This window comes from Grammomys surdaster, unplaced genomic scaffold (genome assembly GCF_004785775.1).
Source record: "Grammomys surdaster isolate TR1022 unplaced genomic scaffold, NIH_TR_1.0 144, whole genome shotgun sequence".
Taxonomy (NCBI): Eukaryota; Metazoa; Chordata; class Mammalia; order Rodentia; family Muridae; genus Grammomys; species Grammomys surdaster.
In genome coordinates this window covers 3,468,343-3,491,231 of record NW_021604602.1, presented here as the reverse complement: position 1 = coordinate 3,491,231, position 22,889 = coordinate 3,468,343, and the positions used below count along the sequence as shown (strand labels likewise).

The 22,889-nt window shown below is 49.2% G+C and overlaps 1 protein-coding gene across 6 annotated transcripts in view; it reads left to right on the top strand.

Annotated features, from left to right (window-relative positions):
- Nucleotides 1-19,907, top strand: part of Bcl11b (BAF chromatin remodeling complex subunit BCL11B) — a 93,005-nt gene extending 73,098 nt beyond the window's left edge. For all 6 annotated transcript variants that reach the window (XM_028764538.1, XM_028764534.1, XM_028764536.1 and 3 more), the window contains one exon: nt 15,089-19,907. In XM_028764538.1, coding sequence (XP_028620371.1) covers nt 15,089-17,103 — 2,015 coding nt within the window. In that variant the 3' untranslated portion in view covers nt 17,104-19,907. The remainder of the gene's footprint in view (nt 1-15,088) is intronic.
- Nucleotides 19,908-22,889: the final 2,982 nt, after the last annotated feature.

The following is a 22,889-nucleotide window of genomic DNA, read 5'->3' as shown; positions in this document are numbered from 1 at the left end:
ATGCTGCAGAGGGATGGAAATTGTACCTGCGAGTCTTGCTTCGAATGGCAGCTCCCAGTTGCGGGGCCAAGCGGGATGAACAGGCCAAGGGTGGAGAGATAGGCTCTAGGAGTTGGCTCACCAGGAGTCTAGAGATGGGATCTGGTAGTCCTGCCTTGTCGGTCTGCATCCGCTTACATATTCCTTATTCGCCGCCGAACCATTCACGGGGCCAATCACTAATTTATTCTGACTGGCTCACTCATTCATTCATTCACTTACAATCAGTCATTCACTCTGTGGTAGTCTTAGTGCAGGAGCTGTGTCTACAGAGCACTGATGGGGTGCAACCCCCTCACATGCCTTTTCTGGCATCTTCCTTACGTCTTCAATACAGGTATTAGTCGCATGGCTGAGGGGACTAGAACTCATTCCAATTCGGCTAAGGCAAGGAAGCTAGAGAGTCAGGTCTGTCCACCCCCAAGTGATTGGGGACCCTGGCATCTGTTGGGGTAGCACAATGCTCTAAGGAGCCAGAGAGAGAGAGAGAGAGAGAGAGAGAGAGAGAGAGGATGGAGATGGAGATGGAGATGAGAGTTAGCCTGTGGCTGTCACCAGAAAGTTTACTGGTATTGTTTTGCTTTCTGCTTTTAATGGGAGCCTTGTTTCTGGACAGAAGGCCTGAACCTAAGTCCCTGTTGTGGCGAGCCGGCCCCAGAGCCCTGCTCTGTTCCCTATTTAAAGGGCTGGGCTCATGGGCTTTTTTTTTTTTTTTCAGTTCCCAGGCTGTTATTAGGGAAGCGTGGCTGGGCGCTTCAAATGAAAGTGCTACTGTGTGTGCGAGCCAGGTTCACCGTGCGCACTCCAAGGAAACGCTGCCAAGACAGTCTTATGAACAGGCGCCAAGCAAAACACGCGTGCTCCGTCCAGAGGAGCCAGCTCACTTCTGCAAATAGAGGAAAAATTGACTTTCTGATTTGGAGTGTTTTTACAACTAAGAAGAATCACTTCAGTGATTGTTCTAAAAATAGCCCAGAAGCAGCATACTCTGGAAGGCCCCGGGATGGTGAATGTCCTTTAATTGTGCTTTTTATGTAATCTCTCTAGATCATTTTTTTAAAAAATCACTTATGCTTGCGTGGTCATCCTCCACCTCCCCATATGTAACGTGGGGATGTAAGAGTGGTCTATGCAGCAGAAACCGTATTTTTATCTTTTCGGCTTCAGGAAGTGTATTTGGGTTTTTGTCTCATGCAGCAGTCGCTGCATGGCTCACAGCTGAGTTGCCAAATCTAGGGCAGCTCCGCCGCCCTGCCCCAGTGGTGGCTGTGCTCTGAAGGGAGGTGTCCCTCACACATAGGCGTGCTTGGTGGCAGCGTCACTGACGTGGGGTCAGGTTCTCGGCCTGCTTTTACTGTTCAAGCTACCGGCACTTTTCCAAGGCACGGAGGCTTCAAGGTTGCCATCAGCCCTGAGTTTTGTCACCCAAAGGGGGATGATGTGGTCTCCTCCGTGCTGTCTTCCCCTGCTGCCTGTTGTAACCTACCCTTCCCTTCTCTCTCCTCCTCATCTCTGCCCTCAGTTTTCTTCTGCAGTCTGTTCTGCTAAGTATGGGGGCCAGTATCCAATCTGAAGTGTCCAACGCAGGACTGCTTGCCCACTGGGCTGCATACCTGGCGCTGGGTCACTGTGCATGTGTGGGGGGAGTGGACTTTGCATCATGGCCTGCCAGGCCTTTTCCCAAGAGATGCCTGAAGCCCCCCTCAATTCCTTGTGGACATGACAATCAAAATGTCTCCAGACTAAGGCCACTGGAGGGGGGTGAAATTGAAAACTGGTGGTCTAACCTGTTTTCCAAGAGTAGAGAAAGGACCAGAAATGTGAAGATCCATTTTTATAGCAACAGGAAGATATATATATATATATGGCCTTGAAAATTGAGATTGAATTCTACAGCCAAATTTTACATTCAAAGTATATTTTAATATGTAATATGATTGACCCTGGTTTAATGATGACTTTGATGTGTCCCATATAGGCAGCAGGGTTTCCAGGTGGCACGCTGGCTGTCACAGGGAACACCCATGAACTGTGTGGTCAGTAAGCCTGGTATTTACAATCAAGCTGTTTTTCTTTGCCATCTTCTCTTTCTAACCCCCAAGACAATACTGGGAGAATTTTTTTTTTTTTTTTAAAGCAGGGGCAAGACAAAGTGTCTTTAATCCAGGCCGTCCTAGAACGATGTGTAGCCCAAGCTGACCTTTAACTCGTGGTAGCCCTCCTGCCTCCCAGGTGCCGGGATTACCGTTAGGAGCCAGTTGTCTTGATTAGTAGACTTTGTAGGACTGTAGCATGTTCTCTGGGACTTGCTTGATTCCCTTCTTCCTCACTTGCTTTTCCTTTTCTACCTCCCTCCTTCTTTGGAGATACCCCACCCCTACCCCATTCTTAGGAGTCAGACTTAGCCTGCTCCCAGGCAAAGCCTATTCTAATGACCCATGCTGAAACCATTTCTAAGAATCATGTTCTATGTCTTTAAATTGATTCATCACTGTGAGGCCGGGATAGGGCCAGGTGTCAGGTGTCACCGCCTCCCTCAGGGGGTTCATCTTCAAGAAATCTAGAATTGGGTGGTCAATGGGTTTTGTGCCCAGCTTCTTTGGAATACCATGTGACTATACAGGAGCGATTTCCTGGTCCCAGCCAAAACTCTGGCTTCTATTGGCTGCTCTCAGCCAGCTGGCCAGCCAGCCAGCCTGAGGCTCTGCAGACATGTGGAATTCACAGGACCCCACATGCCCCAGGGTCTGGGCTTGATGGTTTCTGGTTCTCTGATACAGCATCCAAGTTCAGAGACCTTCTGGCCCCAGATCTATGGTTCTGGGCTGTGATTCCATAGCCTTGCCCCTTCCAACCTCTTCCTCCTCCTCCTTTGTCGCTGGGCCAGCCCTCCTGGCTGCCTGTGTACACTTCCTCTTGTCCTAGGGTGGTGGACAGGATGCTGGGAGGACCAGTGGGCACAGCTGGTGTGAGTCACAGGCCATGGCTGGACATAGATGCTAGGCTATCCAGCAACCATACTGGGGAGGCTATGTAAGCATAGCTGTAATCACTGTGTGACATTAATTTCTTTCCTTGTTAGTGCCTGAGTCTGTGTGTGTGTATGTGTGTCCCGTGTGTGTTTGTGTGTGTGTGTGTGTGTGTGTATGTGTCTCTGTGTGTGTGTCTGTGTGTGTGTGTCTATGTGTGTGTGTCTGTGTGTGTGTGTCTGTATGTGTGTGCCTGTGTGTGTGTGTCTGTGTGTGTGTGTGTCTGTCTGTGGGTGGAAGGTGTCACTTCCCATATCCCTCAGGTTTTTTTTTTTTTTTTTTTTTTTTTTATGTGAGCCTGCGCTTAACTTCTGTCTTCCACGGTGGCGATGTTGGCCTGCATCCGAGCCCTCTGATTTTTCTAACGGCTCATCTGGGTACCCGGAAACTCCAGTGCTGTAGGGTTGTGCCTGGTGAGGATGACCACAGCCCGGCTGCCGGCAGAGGGCTGAAGGAAGCTTGGCACGGAGGCAGAGGAAAAGCTGTGCAGAAGAGCCGCAGGTTTTTCATATGGAAATGTGAAATAATAGGGTGATTAAATAGAGCTGTATATTAAAGTACATCTGACATCAGAATTACCATAATGTGCTGTAGCCTTAGGCTGACTACTTTATTTGCCATCTGCGTCGGCCCAAAATCCCCCGGGGAAGCGCTAAAATATTCTGAATAAACTCAGCTCCAGTTCTTATTGAGAGTAAAATACCATTTGTGGCACGTCGTATTGATTCGTCTTAATTGTGGTGCAAAAAAAAAAAAAAAAAAAAAAAGAGCAGTCGCGGGCTGATGTCTTTTGTGCTCGGTGACAAGCTGACTAGAGTTACTCTTACACTGTAGTTGGTTAACCTGGGTAGACTGGCTGCCGGGACCAGGTGGACACCTGGGCTGCTGCAGAGAGCCACAATGCTACCCCTGTCCCCGCCCCAGGCTGTGGGCACAGCTGGGGCTCTCTGCCAACCCCTCCTGGGGGAAGAGAATATGGCGGAAGGGGAGAGGGGAGAGAGGAAATTCATCCTGTTCTCTGTACCTCCTCCTCACACCCAGCCTGTCATCCCCTGAGCCACACAGAGGCACTGACGCCAGCTCTGAGAGGAGCCGTGCGCCTCAGCTTCCATCTGAGAGACACACTGCATACCGAAGGAAGCAAAACTGGAGGGGGGGGGCACCTACCCAGGCAAACCCAAGTCTAGCTGGTCCCTGCTCAATGGCTGTGGCATGTGGCATGTACCTCAACCCTTGGGGGAGGGGGAGAGATGGTGGCAGCGTTTACAAAATGCATTAAAGATAAAAAGAGTCTCGTGGCGGGGTTTGTGGGGGAGCACTCTGTGATCCACGCGGTGCTCCCCCATTCACAAGGTCCGGTTTTTTACCCTGTAATTGCCTATCATTATATACAATTTAAATATTCAAACATTCTCCACAAACCCTGGGCTAGCATGTTTTTATTACAAATTCAGAACAAGGGAATAACCTTTAACTTCAGAGACAAATGAGACAAATTTACAATTGCGTATCTGCTGTTTTCTCGCGCTTTATCAATCCCCGCGGACCGGAACACTTTCGCTATAACACCACTCAGAACAATATACATATATTACGACTTGTTTGTAGTGTGTCGGTAATGAGTCCCCTCTGCATTAGCTAACCTATATAACTTGGCGTTGAGCCTCTCCATAATGCCAATTATCTCCTCACAGCTAAACGTACACTCCATTAAAATGAGATTTACTGCCCCGGCCATACTTCTTGGGGTAGAAAGTGGGAGATTTTTGTGGATTTAAGGAAAGGAAGGAAGGACGGAAGGTTTCCTGGGAAGGAAGCCATGACACATGAGACACCTACCGTGTGTCTTCTAGAAGGCTAGAAAGCCACGTGGGGTGAGGCTCACTTGCCGAGTGAGAGAACAGGGTGGAGTTATGGAGGCTCCCACACACCTCCAGGGGGGTCCTTGCCTTTTCTGTTTGCTTCCTTAATTCACTGCATTTTGGCCATTAAGTGATAAATATGGTTTGCCTTTTTCTAGCACATTCTCGGTGCAGTTCTTGAAAAACCCACGCCAGGTGGGAGTGACACGGAATGACACAACTGCTCAGGTGATCTCACAGGAGAGGGGCCTGGGGAGACCACACAGTTTGGTGAAGCTCTTGCTTGTGAGCCTGAGGACCTGCCGTTGAGCTTTAGAACCTATGTAAAAAAAAAAAATCAAATAAAGCAAACAAACAAACAAAAACGCCAGGCATGGCGGTGGTATGAACCTGTCATCTCAGGGCTGAGGAGGCCGAGACAGGCAGCTCCCTGGAATGCTCTTGCCAACCAGTCTGGCCTGTCTGGTAAACTCTAGGCCAGTGAGAGGCCCTGTCTCAAAACGAAACAAACCAAATCCAAGATGGATGTCTCCTGCAAAACAGCATCGTGGCTTGTCCTCAGGCCTCTGTACAGGCAGACTTTGATTACCTCTCCACAATACACTGGCACACACATACCCACACACATAAAGGAAAGCCCACACTGGAGAAGTGTGGGTGTGGCTCAGAGAGGCCTGCGACACGCAGATTTCACCCGTTCTGACTTTGCGGAAACCGGAGGTGATCTCCCATGAACTTGAAGATTTCATGGGAGGCCAGGGTTCTGAGGGCGACCAACTGTAGTTGTTGTAGGTGCTCCAGGGGGAACTGTCATTTATTTGGAAACTCACCTGTGCCCTTTGGCCTGCCCCTCCCCTGCTCTCCATGACTGTGACTAACACCTCTGTTTTCAGGCTACTCAGATCAGCCTCTCGGTCAGCAATTTCTCTTTGTTTTGGAGCTGAGTGGCTGTTTCTCCCAGCCTGACCTTGCACACCTGGTCTGACCACAAATTGAACGGTTGAAAGGAAGACTGTTTGGGGACCTGTGGGGTGCATGGTGCCCGAAGCTGAACTTCTCTTCCGCTTTGCCTAGACCCCGCTGCTCCTGAAGGTGTGGGTTTACAGTTCTCAGCTGTCAAATGAGAGGCTTGCCGTCAAAACCAACCTGCTTGAGAGACGAATAGAGGCCTACCTCCTACATTACAGGCCTTCATGAATTGGACTGGCGTTTTGTTCTTATTGTCTTTTCAACATTTGGGAAGGTGGTAGTGGGGCAGGGGCATCATCCAGTTGGAAACTGTCGGCTTTCTTTACCTGTATCTTTTGCTGTAGTGAGATTTTGCTAGATAAGACAGTTCTTGTCTTGAGTGGGCCTTGAGTATGGGCTTGAAATATTTTTATTTATTTATTTTTCTTTTTTTTTTTTTCTTTCTCTTTTTTTTTTTTTTTTAGAAATTGGAATTTGTTTTATATCTGGCTAAGTTATTTTCTTTCCCACACATTTTTGGTCCATCCTCAGATAGTCTCTAAACTTGTTCTCGAGCTCTGCCTTCAGGGTTTCCCCCCCTTGCATTGAGGGTCCCATCTCCACGCTTTGGATACCTCCTTTTCTCTACTGACCTATCCTTTCTCTCCCTTCTAAAGTCAGCATTATGTGTTCTCAGCAGGCCTTCCCTAGGGATCCCAAGTTGCCAGGACTCACCTTTCTTTAAGGGCCAGATGCTTGAACCCTTGCTGGAAATCACGTAATCACCAGTGTCTTGCTGGATTGTAGGCACCGTGAAAGCAGCCCTTCTCGAGTCTCCTGATGCTCAGCCGTCCTGGCTCACAGTGCTTTACTTAGTCTGTGGAGTGTTGGGGAGAGGGGCAGGCGGCCACACGAGGATAAAGGGTACTGAGAAGTTGTGGGAACATTTACACGAAGGAAGAGTTTTCCTTTCCAGACATGGTGTGACCTTGGAGACGGAACTGGGAACAGAATGATTCTTAACATTCAGCATATAGTTTAGTTTGGGAGGCTGAGTGGGTGGGCGGGGCTAGCCCTCCATCCAAAGCTCTGGAATGCAAAACTTCTGGATTCTGTGAGGTGGCTGTGGCATCTCCTCCATGCCTCTTATCCTCTAGCAGTCAGACCTGTGTCTTCCATCACGGCTACCTGCCCTGCATCTAGGTTGTGCTCAGAAAGTCAGTCCCCCTTGTAGGCCTGCCTCTGCCTTGCAGGCATCTCTCTCTGCCTTGCTGGCCTTTCTCTCTCTCCTCACTTCAGCACCTCTGGTTCTTTCATGTTTGGCTTGACAGTAACCTCCAACCCCATCCCCAATCTTTCTGCTTCTTCCCTTGGTATTTCTGAAGTTCACTAGTTGCTTTGGCTTAGCCTGACAATATTCTGGGTCTAGTGCTTAACTGGACACCATGCCCATGTGGCCTCCTGGAGGGGAGGGAAGCAAGAGTCACTGACACTTCCAGTAAGACTTGCCTGTTGAGGGGACTATGGCAGTTGGTTTGCCACTGTGGTGAAGGCGGTGGTAAGTACAGAGCTTTTCTCCCAGGGTGAGTTTAACACCTGGTAGATGAAGCCACGTGGCCATCTATGCAGCGCTGGTACCACACAGGGGAAGAGAATATGATTTTTCTCGATGTTACATCTGCTTCACCATTTCCTGTACTTGAACCTGACTGCCTGGCTTCTCTGCCTGTCCAACTCTCTGCTGTTCATAGGGGCAGATGGAAAGACCACATACTGCCTGGTTCAAGCCCCTTTTAGGGCCAGTGAAAGAGTCAACACTTCTTTTGTGACAGGGGTAGCTAGCTGTGAGTAAGGACACAAAAATGAACCAGATCGGGCTAGGTCTGAAAGTGAATCCTGGGTTTTCCAGTTAACAAGCTGTGGGGATTGTGGGGCCCACTCACCTGTGGTGAGATTTGATTTCCTTTTCCTAAGAAGTCTGAAAAAAATTCTTCCTCACGTGGTTCATAGATAAAAAAAGACCAAGGTCAGAGAATGGTGATCCAGCATGGTATCCGGCATTAAAAGGGCCTGACAACATGTGGAAGGAAGCTCTGTCAGGGAGAAGGAGACAGGTATTCCACGAAACCTGGTGGTGACACTTTCTGTGACACATAACGTGGGAAAACACATATGGAACATATTGGATTGGCAGGTTGTACATTTTCTGTGTCCCCTGAGTCACCTGCTGTGTACTCAGGAAGTAGAAGATAGGGGACCCCATCTTGGGCAATTTACCACAACAGACAACCCAGGAAGGCCTTTCCCTTCTAGTGAGAAGCCTGAGCTTCCTTGTTATCCAGTAACTTGACTGCAGTGTCAAGTCTGAAGGGAACAGAAGTGTCTGCTTGCAAAAGCTGAAGGAACTGCAGGACCACAGGACAGAGGCATTAAAGCACACCCATGATCCTCACCACCATGGGGGTTGCAGTCCTAGGACTTGACAAGATAAGCTTGGAATCTGGCCACAAGATGGAGTCTGAACAGATAATCCAAGGCCAGTCAGTCTGGCCTGCACTACCTTTATTTTCTTCTGTACATGGTCAGGGTGTGCAGTTATGGGGGTGTAGGACAGAAGTCTGAGTAATGCAGATTCTGATCCCCAGTGCGGCTAAGCCTTTGGATATTCAGTTAGCACCCTAAATTTTCCCTCAGCACCACTCGTACAACTGTGTGTGTGAGTGTGTGTGTATGTGTGTGTGTTCATGCGCGTGCGTGCACAAGTGCATGTTCATGTATGTGTGTGTTTGCATGCACATGAGTGTGTGTGTGTGTGTGTGTGTGTGTGTGGTGTAGAGGTGCATATGTGTTAGAGGCCAGAGGACAATCTCAAATGTTAATCACTTGTCAAAATTTTGTCGATGAGCACAGAAATTATCAAGTAGTCTAGTCTAGCTAGAGAATGGGCTTCTGTGATTCCCCCGACTCTGCTCCCTCCGGCACTGGGACTTCCAATGTGTGCCTTCTCACTAAATAATTACGAGGTGACCTCTGGCTCCCCTAGTCTGTGAGCTGAGTACACGTAGCTGCCAGCAGAGCACCAAGCACATAAGGGTATCCAGTCAGCGAGATAAAGGTCCGTGGTGACATGAAGGATTTACAAGTTTATTCAGTCCTTTCTGTTCCGGTTTCCCACTGCTTGAGCTCCGTGTATAGAATCCACGGACAGCAGAGAGGCCCAGGCTCTCTGTATTTGCTCAAGGTTCTCTGAAGCACAGACCAAAGAGGATTCTGAGGTTTGCAGGGAGAATAAATGGATAGATGGGTCTGTCTGTTAGACTGAGGCCAGCTGAGGCCATCACCAAGTGTCAACAAATCCCTACATAGCATCCCCACGGCCACTGTCAGAGCCACCACGGTATCACATCCTTCTGTGGATCTATCCCATTCTCAAGAGCTAGTCGGCACGGATTCAGTTACCACAGTTCTAGCCTAAAGCAACTCATCTTGACTTTTTTTTTGTTCACGCTGAGGTGAAAGGTCAAACGTCAAGACACACGTGCCTACCTCCATCCTAGGGCCTTGCGCTTCAGACACTTCCCTCTTCAGCAACGTTTCTCCTTACAGTGTACCACACAGACACTGCCACTTGCCAGCTGTGGGACATTAGACTTGCCAGCTGTGGGACATTAGACAGACTTCCTCATCCCTTCCAGCCCTCAGTTTCCTCGTCTGTAAAATGGAACTGGCGGCAGTTGCGCTTTCTGAGCTGTGGGGGTGTTGCGTGAGCCTTGTAGTGTATTTAACTCATCCCTGCTCACGGCAGAGATTTCCTGCTGTCTGCCTCCCAGGGCTGAGGTCTGAGTGGATGACCTGGCAGGATGCTTCTGGATTTGCAGGTGACCATAAGCACTCAAGGAGCCGAGCTGACATATTTCTCTGTGACATCGTGAAAGATTTTTTTTAATTTTTTATTTAATATTTTTTGGGTGCTTGGAGATATGGGAGATTGGCTAGTACTGTAGTATTGGGACACTGGAGTATACCTCCAGCCTAGAGGGCCAGTTTTAATTTAATTTTATTTGTAGGTTTATTTATTTATTTTCTTTCGTGTGTGTGTGTGTGTGTGTGTGTGTGTGTGTGGGTGGGTGTTTTGCCTCTCAGTGTGTCTATGCGGCATGTGCATGCAGCACCCGCGGGACCCAGAAGAAGGCAATAGATCCCCCGGAACTAGAGTTACCGACAACTGCGAACTGCTGTGTGTGAATGCTGGGAATTGAACCAGGGTCCTGTGGAAGAGCAGTCAGTGCTTTTAATCACTGTGCCACCTCTCCAGCCACATAGTGGGGCAGGCCATTTTTAAATGAACATGAGATTGACTTGTCGCCTGAATAATGGTTATATCGGTTGTCCTCATGGAACGATGGAGACAACACTCTTAGCAGTTATAGGGTGTGTGTGTGTGTGTGCTCGAGAGAGAGAGAGAGAGAGCACGCATGTGTATGTGTGTACATGTCTCGGGGGTTGGTGTGGGGTCTAAGTAATGAAGCAAGATCAGCCTTCTGTTTGGGTACGGGGTGAGGAGGGTCACTGTGAGACACCCAGAGGTGCTAATTCCTGTCCCAGGTTCAACCACATCACTCCCATGTGGCCCCTTCACTAGGTCTCCCAAGTAGCATATGCCACCCAGTATGCTTTCTGGCTCTGTAAAATGACTCCTTATCCCACCCCAGGGTGAGTGCCTGCCACGGGGTAGACCTGTTGGGAGACTGTCCAGGGACAATCAACCTTCCGTGAGAGAGAACTGTCAATATGGAACCATTGACAATGTGACACATGCAGAAGCGGTGACAGGCCCTAGGGGTTGGCAGGTGTGTGCAGGGAGGCCACGAACCTGTGCGGGGCCTGGGAAGGTGGTGAGGGCGTGGCCCTGCCCCTTCCTGGCTGTCTGACTTTGGTTCTCTAAACTGCATGTCCTCTTGGTTTAGCATGATCATGTGATCATGATCCTCACCTGGCTTCCCTCAGAGGCGTCAGTGAACAAGGGTGACGTGAGTTGAGGCAGTGATAATGCCGGGAGAGTCGTGCAGTGCTTTGTGGCTCACTGAGGGGCCCGGGAGGCCCAGACCAGTTCCCCTGCTTGATCAGAAGTGTCTTTCAACATTTGCTGCTTTTGAGTCAAGCTACATTACGATTTGGCCAGGCCTTAAAACCAAAAGGCATCCCTGAGACACTCATAGCCATGTAGAAGGATGAGTGACAAAGCCACAGTGTATAATGCCCACTGCCACATCTGTATAGCAAGTGAGCCATTTAAGAGGCAGGACCTCACTGCCCCCAGGCCAAGTAGCAAGCAAGGCTCAGAGAGGGTCACTCTTTAGTGATCAAGGGCCAAGTGTTAATTGACACTCCCACGTGTGGGGGGCTCTTGTCAGAAGAGAGCTGGGGTAGGATTCTGCATTGGAAAATCCTCAGACAACATACTGGAAGAACAAAGAAGGCTCAGTGTGTGCTCTAAAGACCTACGAAAGTAAGGGGAGGGAGGAAGCAAGAAAAGACACGGCAGGGCCCTGGGTTCTGAGCTGCCCCTTGTGATCTAGCGAGACAAACGCAGCTGACATTTCTAGGTCTGTAGGCCAGGACTGGCGCTTCTGAAGTCATCTGGACCCAGCAGTTAGGATCATTGTAACAGCAGTGTGAAGCCACTGGACCCTGTCTCAGCTATTAGCAAGGCAGCCACCACCCACTGCAGGACATCCACCACAACACCTGTGTGCAGGTAACTCTGAGTCTGAGGCAGCAAGGAAGAATTGGGGATGAGCTAAGGCCAGCCGCGAGTCAGAAGCAACCTGCTGTCTAAGGCTCCTCTTGTCGAAAAGAAAGCCATCTGTGTCTGCTGTGTCTATAAAGTACTTATTCAGTTCCTGAATAGAAAGATGTACCAAGTGACTCGTCAAAGACTCTCTGTCATTGTTCAGTTCTTAAAATGAGCAGGCCCATGCTCAGGGCTATTTGTAGGCAAGACAGGGCCATGAGGTCGTCATATGTAAATGAACATTTTATTTTAAAAAAGAAGGGGGTGGCTGGAAAGAGAGTTGTCTAGGGAGGGCCCTCAAGGGCTGGGAGATTTCTTTCTCTTTCTGTCAGGTACAGGGGGAGGCTGTTGCCTACAGTGAGTGAATCCTAGAGTTCTGTAGAGGGACAGTAAGGGCTCTGATAAAGATAGTTCTCACCCTTGTTGTGACAAGTAGCCCTGACATCTGACTGGACAAGCAGTCATCCCCCTTTCTCCTCACAGTTTAGCTATGGAGGTGGCATCTGGGTTCTAGAACACGCAGTTCGGAACATGTGTGTCCTTCTCTCTGCTTTTCTAAAAACATGGAATCAGGTATTTCGGCTACCTCGTTAACTAGTCCTCTTTGGACTTCTGTGTTTGTTGGCTAGAACAGTCTAGAAAAAAAAAACGTGTGGCCACCAGATAAAGAGACAGGAAGCACTTCAGAGCTACTCAAGGAAACGGAGATGCTGAGAAGAGATGGGGCCCAGAGCTCAGCAGTCATGTGTCATAAATCCAGTACTCAGAGTGACTGGGGCCCAGAGAAGGGTACAGAAACACCCTTTAATTTGATATGTGACCTCCTAGGACATGATACACCACTTGTGTTAGTAGCTCCAATGTGTTTGAAAGGGACTTCTATTTACCTTCTTATGAAACATATATACACACACAAACACACACACACGATGTGAGGAGGAGTCTAAACCTGTCATCTGGCTAGCTCTGTGTGAGTTATCTAGGGCAAGCCACTCTGTTCCCCAAGCACATTAGTTAATACACTGAGTATGGCGTAGTCAGGGCTTTGGAGAGGCACAGCTTCTGTTAGCCCAACAGTCCGATCACAAGCATCGTGGCTACGCAGGCCTTGTGAAACCAGGCTAGGACAGAAGAGTCTCATTATGGGTCTTGTGGCTCAACACAGACCCATCCAGATAGGCTGGGACAGCTGAGGAGAGCAACAGCCTCTGTTTATCCCACACTGTTGTTGTGGTTGCTTTGTTTTTATTTTGCTCAGTTTTGCTGGAGGGTCTCGTATATGCTGGGCAAGTGCTGTACCATTAAGCTGTGTCCTCGGTTCTATTGTGGTAGTTTAAAGAATGGGGGTGGGGATGGAGGTGGAAGAGGATCTCCGGGACACACTGGCCAGCCGGTCCTGCCTAGTCTGTGAGCCCTAGGTCCCGGTGAGAGACCCTGTCTCAAAAAAAAAAAAAAAAAAAAAAGAATACCCGGCGGGGAATGACACCGGATGTTGTCATGCCTACACACATGAACACACATGTACAGTGGAAAGAGGCTGGACTTTCAGATTCTTTTATTTCCATCCTCCTCTGCTTTATATCCACACCAAACCTACAGATACAGTATTGGGATGATGGGGAAATCCCTAGCTTGCAAAAGCATGTCTTGGACTCCAGGGCTGCTTGCCCTAGGCCCTCTGGTGCAATGGTCCAAGGGAATCCGCTGCCCCACACTGGCACAACACTTCTCTGGCTGGCTGGCCAACCTAACTTAGAGAGGTGCATGCTGGAAACAGAAGCTTCAGAACATACATACACTGTGGGGGGAGTGGGGTACAGCCTCCTACAAGGTGTCATTAGCTGGTAGGAAGTGGAGATACTGTCTACCCAGGATTGTAGAAGTCCCCGGTTAGGCTGGTGGTACGGCAAAGTTGGTGGCTTCTCAGGTCCGTCTCCACAGCCCTGTCTACTGTTGGGTATGGCCACAGCGTTCATGCTTGGCTTTGCCAGGGAGTTTGAAGCTACTGACTTAGTGTCAGTGTTGAGATCTGTTTGATAGACACAAGTTGAAAAGAGAGGAGAGGGACTTTTCAAGACTGAGGCTGCCATACTGTGTGCCAGGTCTGACATAAGAGGCCTGTTCTTACCACTTCGGAGATGCTACATCCCCTGATGGCAGACAGGCCTGTCCACACCTGTCTTGCTCCTCTAAAGCATGAGGTTCTGGCAAGCGGAGTATGGCCTCATGGTGAGGTCAACGGCTCCAGACAGGAGACTCGGCTTCCATCTTCCAACTGGCCCTGACTGACTGACAAATATGTAATATTTTGGCTCAGGGCCACCAGTGTCCACTGCGATTTATTACTGATGTCACCCGAGCCAGTTGTAACAAATCAACACGTGTGGCCGCTCATCCTGACTGCTGTCACATTCGGTGACTGCCTTTTGTCCCTTTGTTTTCTGGCAGAAGACACCAAACCACTCTTTTAGGCTGGAGTCCCATCCCCCACTCCCTGCCCTGCTTCTGGGCTCAGGAGCTGATTTCCACAGTGTGGGTGTGTGGGGCTGTAGGTAAGGGTGAGTAGCAGGCCTTTGTACTGTGCTAATCTTGCTTCACCTATCTGGGTTTCTATCGGACAGTATTTTCTGCACAACGCTGGCCCATGAAACAGGGATTTCCTGTGGCTAACATCTCAGCCGTAGGCCAGGTTATTATAGCGCCGGGTGAATGTCTGTCTCTAGCATTCCTGGGAATTGAACTTGCGTCCTCACCCATGCTAGACATTCCACAGCGGAACCTCGGAGGAATCTCTGTTCATCTATTATTTTTATTATTATTTTTTTTAAGTTTGCAAAGCAACGGAGTCAGTAGTTCCCAAGGGGACGATGCGGTGGAGTGATTTTTTTTTCCCCCAGAGGAGACATTTCATGACGAGCATACTTCTCTGTCTGCACCACTGGAGGGTGGGGATATTGGCATCGACTGTGTGGAGACTCTACCCTAGCAATGAGTTATGAGGGTGGGGTCTACATGTCAGCAGTGACTGAGTCAAAAAACCCTGGATTGAATAGTGTGGAGGTGTAGCTTATTACCCTGTCTCTTGCATAGTGTAGTTATTGTCATTCCGTCCCTTCCAGCCCCCAAAATGATGAAAATAAGAACACTTACAAGACCTATTAAATGCAAGCCACTCCCGGGTGACCTGGAGCCTGATCATAGATTCCATTGTCCTCTGCCATCTAGGTGGTCCGGTGAGGCTTGTCTACCCTCCAGCTGCACAAATGACTCTAAGGATCCCCACCCCTCCCCGGGCCCTCTCGTAGTTTTTGTCTTCTCTGCCTTCTGGATGGACACAGCGAGGCTTGTCCGGCCCTGTGGCCACCCCATCTCCCCCTGCAACTGCTCACTTGCCTTTCTTCTTCATGTTTCCCCAGGTAAAGATGAGCCTTCCAGCTACATTTGCACAACATGCAAGCAGCCCTTCAACAGCGCCTGGTTTCTGCTGCAGCATGCGCAGAACACACACGGCTTCCGCATCTACCTGGAGCCCGGGCCGGCCAGCACCTCGCTCACGCCCAGGCTCACCATCCCGCCGCCGCTCGGGCCGGAGGCCGTGGCACAGTCCCCACTCATGAATTTCCTAGGGGACAACAATCCTTTCAACCTGCTGCGCATGACGGGCCCCATCCTGCGGGACCACCCCGGCTTCGGCGAGGGCCGCCTGCCCGGTACGCCACCGCTCTTCAGCCCACCGCCACGCCATCACTTGGACCCACACCGTCTCAGTGCAGAGGAGATGGGGCTCGTGGCCCAGCACCCCAGTGCCTTCGATCGAGTCATGCGCCTGAACCCCATGGCCATAGACTCTCCCGCCATGGACTTCTCCCGGCGGCTGCGAGAACTGGCCGGCAACAGCTCCACGCCGCCGCCCGTGTCCCCAGGCCGTGGCAACCCTATGCACCGGCTGCTGAACCCTTTCCAGCCCAGCCCTAAGTCCCCATTCCTCAGCACGCCACCGCTGCCACCCATGCCCGCGGGCACGCCGCCACCGCAGCCGCCAGCCAAGAGCAAGTCCTGTGAGTTCTGCGGCAAGACCTTCAAATTCCAGAGCAATCTCATCGTGCACCGGCGCAGCCACACGGGCGAGAAGCCCTACAAGTGCCAGCTGTGCGACCACGCGTGCTCGCAGGCGAGCAAGCTCAAGCGCCACATGAAGACGCACATGCACAAGGCGGGCTCGCTGGCTGGCCGCTCAGACGATGGGCTCTCGGCCGCCAGCTCCCCAGAGCCCGGCACCAGCGAGCTGCCAGGCGACCTCAAAGCAGCCGATGGTGACTTCCGCCACCATGAGAGCGACCCATCTCTGGGCCCGGAGCCTGAGGACGACGAGGACGAGGAGGAGGAAGAAGAGGAGCTGCTACTGGAGAACGAGAGCCGGCCTGAGTCGAGCTTCAGCATGGACTCGGAGCTGGGCCGTGGCCGTGAGAACGGGGGTGGCGTGCCACCGGGGGTGGCGGGTGCAGGGGCTGCAGCTGCGGCCTTGGCGGATGAGAAGGCACTGGCACTGGGCAAGGTGATGGAGGACGCAGGGCTGGGCGCACTGCCGCAGTATGGGGAGAAGCGAGGCGCCTTCCTGAAGCGTGCAGGCGATGCGGGTGACACCGGAGCTGGTGGCTGTGGGGACGCGGGTGCACCGGGCGCAGTGAACGGGCGTGGCGGGGCCTTCGCGCCAGGCGCAGAGCCCTTTCCAGCGCTCTTCCCACGCAAGCCAGCACCGCTGCCCAGCCCAGGGCTCGGTGGTCCTGCACTGCACGGGGCCAAGCGCATCAAGGTGGAGAAAGACCTGGAACTGCCACCCGCCGCCCTCATCCCATCTGAGAACGTGTACTCGCAGTGGCTCGTGGGCTACGCAGCGTCGCGCCACTTCATGAAGGACCCGTTCCTGGGCTTCACGGATGCGCGCCAGTCGCCTTTCGCCACGTCGTCGGAACATTCCTCCGAGAACGGCAGCCTGCGCTTCTCCACGCCACCGGGGGACCTGCTGGACGGCGGGCTGTCCGGGCGCAGTGGCACGGCGAGCGGGGGCAGCACGCCTCATCTGGGTGGCCCGGGTCCTGGGCGGCCGAGCTCCAAGGAGGGTCGCCGCAGCGACACTTGCGAGTACTGCGGCAAGGTCTTCAAGAACTGTAGCAACCTGACGGTGCACCGGAGGAGCCACACCGGTGAGCGGCCTTACAAGTGCGAGCTGTGCAACTACGCGTGCGCGCAGAGCAGCAAGCTCACGCGCCACATGAAGACGCACGGGCAGATCGGCAAGGAGGTGTACCGCTGCGACATCTGCCAGATGCCCTTCAGTGTCTACAGCACCCTGGAGAAACACATGAAAAAGTGGCACGGCGAACACTTGCTGACTAATGATGTCAAAATCGAGCAGGCTGAGAGGAGCTAAGCGTGTACGCGGGGGACACTGCGTGCGTGCGTCTGTACAGCGTGACCATCGCCAACCTTCGCCAACGGGACCCGGTGACCGGACTGGCCTCTGCATCCCCGGGGCCCAGGGAGGCGGCAGTCCATCCTAACCTGTGTCTGCGAAGTCCTATGGAAACCTTAGGGTTGATTAAGGCAGTAAAAATTAAAAAAAAAAAAATTGTGGAGCCTTTTAACTGTGCAATAATTTCTGTATTTATTGGGTTTTGTAATTTTTTTGGCATGTACGTGCAGGTACCTATTATTATTATTATTTCTGTTTAAATTCCTTTAAAAGATTTTGTTGAGTATCCATCCCTTCATTTTTTAATAACCCAGTAGTAGTCTAAGCAATGACTCGCAAGTGACGTAGAGGGAAGCTATCTTTTAAATTATAATTTGTGTGTGTGTGTGTGGGGGGGGTGCTGCTTTTTTGAAATTTAAGCTAAGCATGTGTAATTTCTTGTCAAGAAGCCAACACCTAAATGACTTTTAAAGTTGTTTGAGTTTTCATCATTTACTTTGTCCTGAAATGAAAAGTGGCATGTGGGATATTTTTTTCCGGGGGGAGGGGTGGGCTTCCAAAAAACATTTTTTTTTTTCCGGGAGGTGGATGTACAGCGGATTACAATCTTTAAAACTGTAGCACTTTGTTTCAGCATCGCATTGGGAAGGTAGCACTGATGTCCTCCTGAGCCGCAGAGGCTTCTCTGTGTGGAATTCAACTTTCATCCTATGGAAGGAAAACTTTGAAGGGGATGTGGTCCCCAACTAGGGACTGAGAATCTTTTCCAGGGTGACTCTAGGAATTGCCCCTGCATCCTGCAATTGTGCGTTACCAGGAGCTACGATACTGTTCTTTTCTGGGGGGAGCTTGGCGTATCCTGGGAAGCCACCTCTGCCCTTTGCTGTAGATTTGGCTGCATAAGACGGGCTGAGGGTACCCACTGGGTAGACAGCAGGGGCCTGTAGCGTCAGGAAGGAAGAGACCAACAATGTTCTCTCAGGCTTCTCCTGGCACGATGGCTTCTCTTTTCAGCCCCCAGCCTACAGATAAATCCCAGGTGTCCATTGCTACAGTGGTAATTGACCGTGTCCCATGCAGACAACTGGCCCTGATGGTGGACTGGAGAAGTTAGCTGCGGGGTCGCTCATCTCAAGCTGATAGGCAATTGTAGGGCAGGGGAATCTCGCCCCGTCTCTCTTCTGGAGGATCTGGGAAGAGCTCTGTCCAAGGTGCCTCACGCTGCTTCCATTTCTGTGTTTTGTCTTTTCCTTCCTCCAATTAGTTGGGACATACTATACATTGGAATTGTTGGGATTTGATGTTTGAATTCTGTTGACCCGCACTTTAAAGCTTTTGTTTGCATTTAAATTAAATGGCTTCTAAACAAGAAATTGCAGCATATTCTTGTCTTTGGCCCAGAGGTGGGTTAAACTGTAAGGGACAGCTGAGATTGAGTGTCAGTGTTGGTAAGCGTGGCATTCACAATACTGGCACTATAAAGAACAAAATTAAATAATTTATTGGACAGTTTCTCTACTGCCATTCAATTTGATGTGCGTGCCTTGAAACCTGATCTTCCTATTTGAGTCTCTTGAGACAAATGCAAAACTCTCTCTCTCTTTTTTTTTTTTTGAGATGAAAAAAGACTTTTAAAAAAGCAAACAAGAGAAGTACATTCTTTAGAAACAAAGCCACATTTACTTTAAATTAAAAAAAAAATTCCTGGTTGAAAAGAGAGGATGGAAAAATGCCATAAGATCCAGTCAAATGAAGAAATAAACCCAGCACAGCCCTGGACATCCATTAGCAGAATTGTTTTCAGGACCCCCCCCCTTTTTTGGGGCAACGCTGCTTAGATATGGAGGTGACTTACTGCTGAATTAAAACTCATGTGACACAAGCCGATATCGTTGAATGAAAAAAACAAACAAAAAACAATTCAGGAACAATGGCTGATTTTTGTTTTCCTAAATTTAAAATTTTAGTGCACTCTGTCTTAAAAATACGTTTACAGTATTGGATACATACAAGGGTAAAATAAATCGTGTGTATGTGTGTTGGAGCGATCTTTTTATTTTATATTTTATTTTCAAAGTTTGCTTAATAGGTTATACAGAAATGCCACAATGGCTAGGTGTATATTGTTTTCTTTTGGTGACGGGGTTTTAGTATACATTATATATATTGAAATTTCTTGATTACTGTCAAAGTGGACCAGTATTTGTAATAATTGAGACTGCCTGGGCATTTTACAAAATGAGAAGAAGAAAAAAAGTCCTTTTTCTTTTCCTTGAAACCGTTACAGTAAGTTTTAAATGGTGGGTCTATAAAATCTGTTCTGTCACAGTAAGCTGTAAAGTCAGAGTTTTAGTAAATTTTTTTCTGCCTTGGGTGTTGAATTTTTATTTTGAAAAACAAAATGTATAGAAACTTGTATTTGGGGGTTAAAGGGGGATTGCTACAATGTGTAGGAAAAGTATGTAGAGAAAGTGCTTAATATTGTTACTGCAGAAGAAAAAAAAATCACACTTTTGACCTGTACTTATTTTTCTCTCCCACCTCCCTCTGGAATGGATATATTGGTCGGTTCATATGATGTAGGTTCTCGCTGTATTTTTACTGGAGCTTGTAATTTTTTAACTGTAAGCTTGTCCTTTTAAAGGGATTTAATGTACCTTTTTGTTAGTGAATTTGGAAATAAAAAGAAAAAAAAAACAAAAACAAACAGGCTGCCATAATATATTTTTTTAATTTGGCAGGATAAAATATTACAAAAAAAAAAACAACAAAAACAAACCGAAACAAACAAACAAACAAACAAACAAAAAACCCACCCACGTTTGTATGTTAAGTCCTCTTGTGTAGGAGAGAGGGGATTGTTTGACAACCTTCAAGAGAAAAAGACACAGAAGGGGATATGCTTTGATTCACAAGTCATTTTAGGTGTATATAGTCTGTCAGAATTGGCCTACTCAGAAGAACTGTTGGCTTTGGGCTTTCATTCGAAGGCCCGAACTTTGCATCAGACCTCCTTGCTGAGGTCATAGCTGACGAGTCCTTACTTGTGTTGAGTGAAGAGAGCCCTTCCTCCAAGAGGTGGTCTCTAAGATGGTGACGCGGGTGAGAGAGCGAGGTTACCTCCTTCGCCATGGCTACTGCGGCTACCCCCTCCGCCCCCTGACCACCCTCAGGAGCAGAGAGAGAATCGACAGCTGCTTTTGTCCTTGAGCAAACCTGGATGGAGCGAAGCTTCTGGAAGGAGCAGCTGGGCCCAGGGGAGCCTCTGCCACTGAGACTGGTGCAGGTGGGACGGAGGAGGGCCTTGCACGCAGGTCCTGTTCCGCTGGGAGTTGTCTGCTCGATTTCCCTCTCTGTTTCCCTGCTTTTCTCTGCAGTTCCATCCGTTTCAGAACGGTGAGGCCTGGGATGAAGGGATTTTGTGCCTTTCCATCAACGTTCCCTCTGCCCTCCCCAGTCTCCGCCTACTCTCGACTCATCATTTGTTTTCATCCTCTCCTTTGTCCCCTCTTCCCAGACCCTCTTTGCTCTTCCTTCCTTCCTTCCTTCCTTCTTTGTGTCCTATCTTCCTTCCTTCCTTTTTTTTCTTTTTTGTAAAGCCAAGTAGCTTTAAGATAATAAAGTGGTTGTTTATTGAATGAGGGAATAATAATACACTTCACAAATACCTATATCAGGAAGCCATTTCTTTTCTTTTTTTTTAATTTCAGGAAATGTAAGAAACCATCATTTCAGGTTATGAAAGCATGAGTGTGTGTGTCTTTCCAGGCAGATCCTTACTAAATGCAGAGTTTGTCTCACTGTTTCCCATTTGACACTTGCCTTTGCACAGTTAAAGGATGGAAGCCTACTGGAGGGCCAGGCCTAGGTCTCAGTGTCCTGCATGCCTGCCCTAAGGCCCAGGGTTACCCTGCCCTTCTGCTACTCTGCCTCTCTGCTGCCCTGGGAGCCTCTGTGTGGTTCTCCTGTGCTCATAGAAGCTAGCTAGTGCCCACCAGCTCACCTGTCACCAGAATGCCAGGACTAAGCCATCCCAAAGCACAAGGATTGTGTGTCTCTGTCAACTGCAGAGAGAAGAGAATTTTGCTTCTCTTATCAAAGAGAAAAATCAACCAACCAACCTACCCGAAGCAGGTGACCCAGCCAAAGGGCTGTAGCGTGGGTGACCCAGCTGACCTCAGGTCGGGTTCCACACTGCCACAACTTCACCCAAAGTTGCCCCCTATTGGAACCTGCCACTTGCCATTGGAGGGTCATTATGGGAGGGGGCAGGGGAAGAGGAGACCGATTACTCGAAGCAAAATGTGAAGCCCCCCCGAAGTGAACAGCCTTCCACCTGGCCCTTCCGTCCGAGGTTTGATTCCGTGATTTTGGTGCTCTCTGTGTCTGCCCTGCATAGCAAAAGCACATTGATGTCAGCTGTTTGCTTTTGTACTGGCAAGGCGAAATATTTTTATTACCTTTTCTATTACTTATCGTATGAGCTTTTGTTGTTTGCCTAGAGGGTTTGTCTCTTACAACAAGTTTGGAACTATTTATTATTGCTTGGTATTTGTGCTCTGCTTTTAAGAATGGGCACTTGTGTTTTTTTTTTTTTAATTATGGATAAAATGTTGAGATGACAGAAGGTCATTTCAATATGGCTTAGTAAAAATACTTATTGTTCCTTTGCTTCTCTGTACAAGATTTTGGGCCTCTTTTTTCCCCCCTTAATGTCACAATGTTGAGTTCAGCATGTGTCTGCCATTTCATTTGTTCAAAACCAAGTTTGTTCTGGTTTCAAGTTATGAAAATAAATTGGGACATTTAACTTGATCTCCAAACCTTGTCCTTTTCTGTGTCTTTTAAAGGTGGGGAATGGACGGCTCATTTCTAAGGGAATTGAAAGTCTTTCTCTATTTCCCTTCTGACTCACACTTTAAACCCATGGCCAGGAGGAGAGAAAACATTTCCAGGAAGCAGAGAGGTTTGGAAAGGGTCTTAGCCCAGGCTATACACCGTGTGTGCAACAGTAAGGCCTTGTTTCAAGAACAGTAAAATGAAAGCAAAGAGGGGAAATGACTAAGAAAGGTAGTACAAGATAACCCAAGATAACCCTGATCTTCATGGACCATCCATGCTATAATATAATCCCTACTCAGTCATGATCAAGCACTCTGTGGTGGGTTTAGTAGATGTTGCTTCCAGATCCTGAGCTCAGTTCAATTCCGGGTTGGGTCACATGTAACCACTTATTTATGTTTTGCCTCTGGGTAAAAATATGGCGGCTTCCGCTGGTTGTGGTCTCTAAGCTCGGCATTCTGGAAGCAGCAGCCAGGTCTCAAGTTTGAGGCCAACTTGGCTTCTAATAATGGGTTCCAGGCCAGCTTGGGCTATATAGCAAGATCATGTATTGAGAGTGCTCGAGCACAAAAGAGAGATGAAGAGAAAGAGGGGAGAAGGAAAGAGAGAAGATGGGGAGGAGGGGAGAAAGGAAAGAAGGGGAGAAAGGTAAGGAAGACATGAAGGAGGAAAGACGGAAGGAAAAGCAGCAGGCAGAAGTTACATTTTTATAACTCCTTGTGAGCAAGGCCCACCTGAGCTACATGGGAAGAAGGAAGGGTCCCCCTGGGTTCCTGATCTCAAAGCGAAATGGGAAGTCCACCTGAAATCACCCACCACTCTCGTCATGAGCTGAGTGCTGTGCTAGCCCGAGAGTGTTCACTGGGAGCACACAATGAAGGGAAGGAAACACAGGAGGCAAA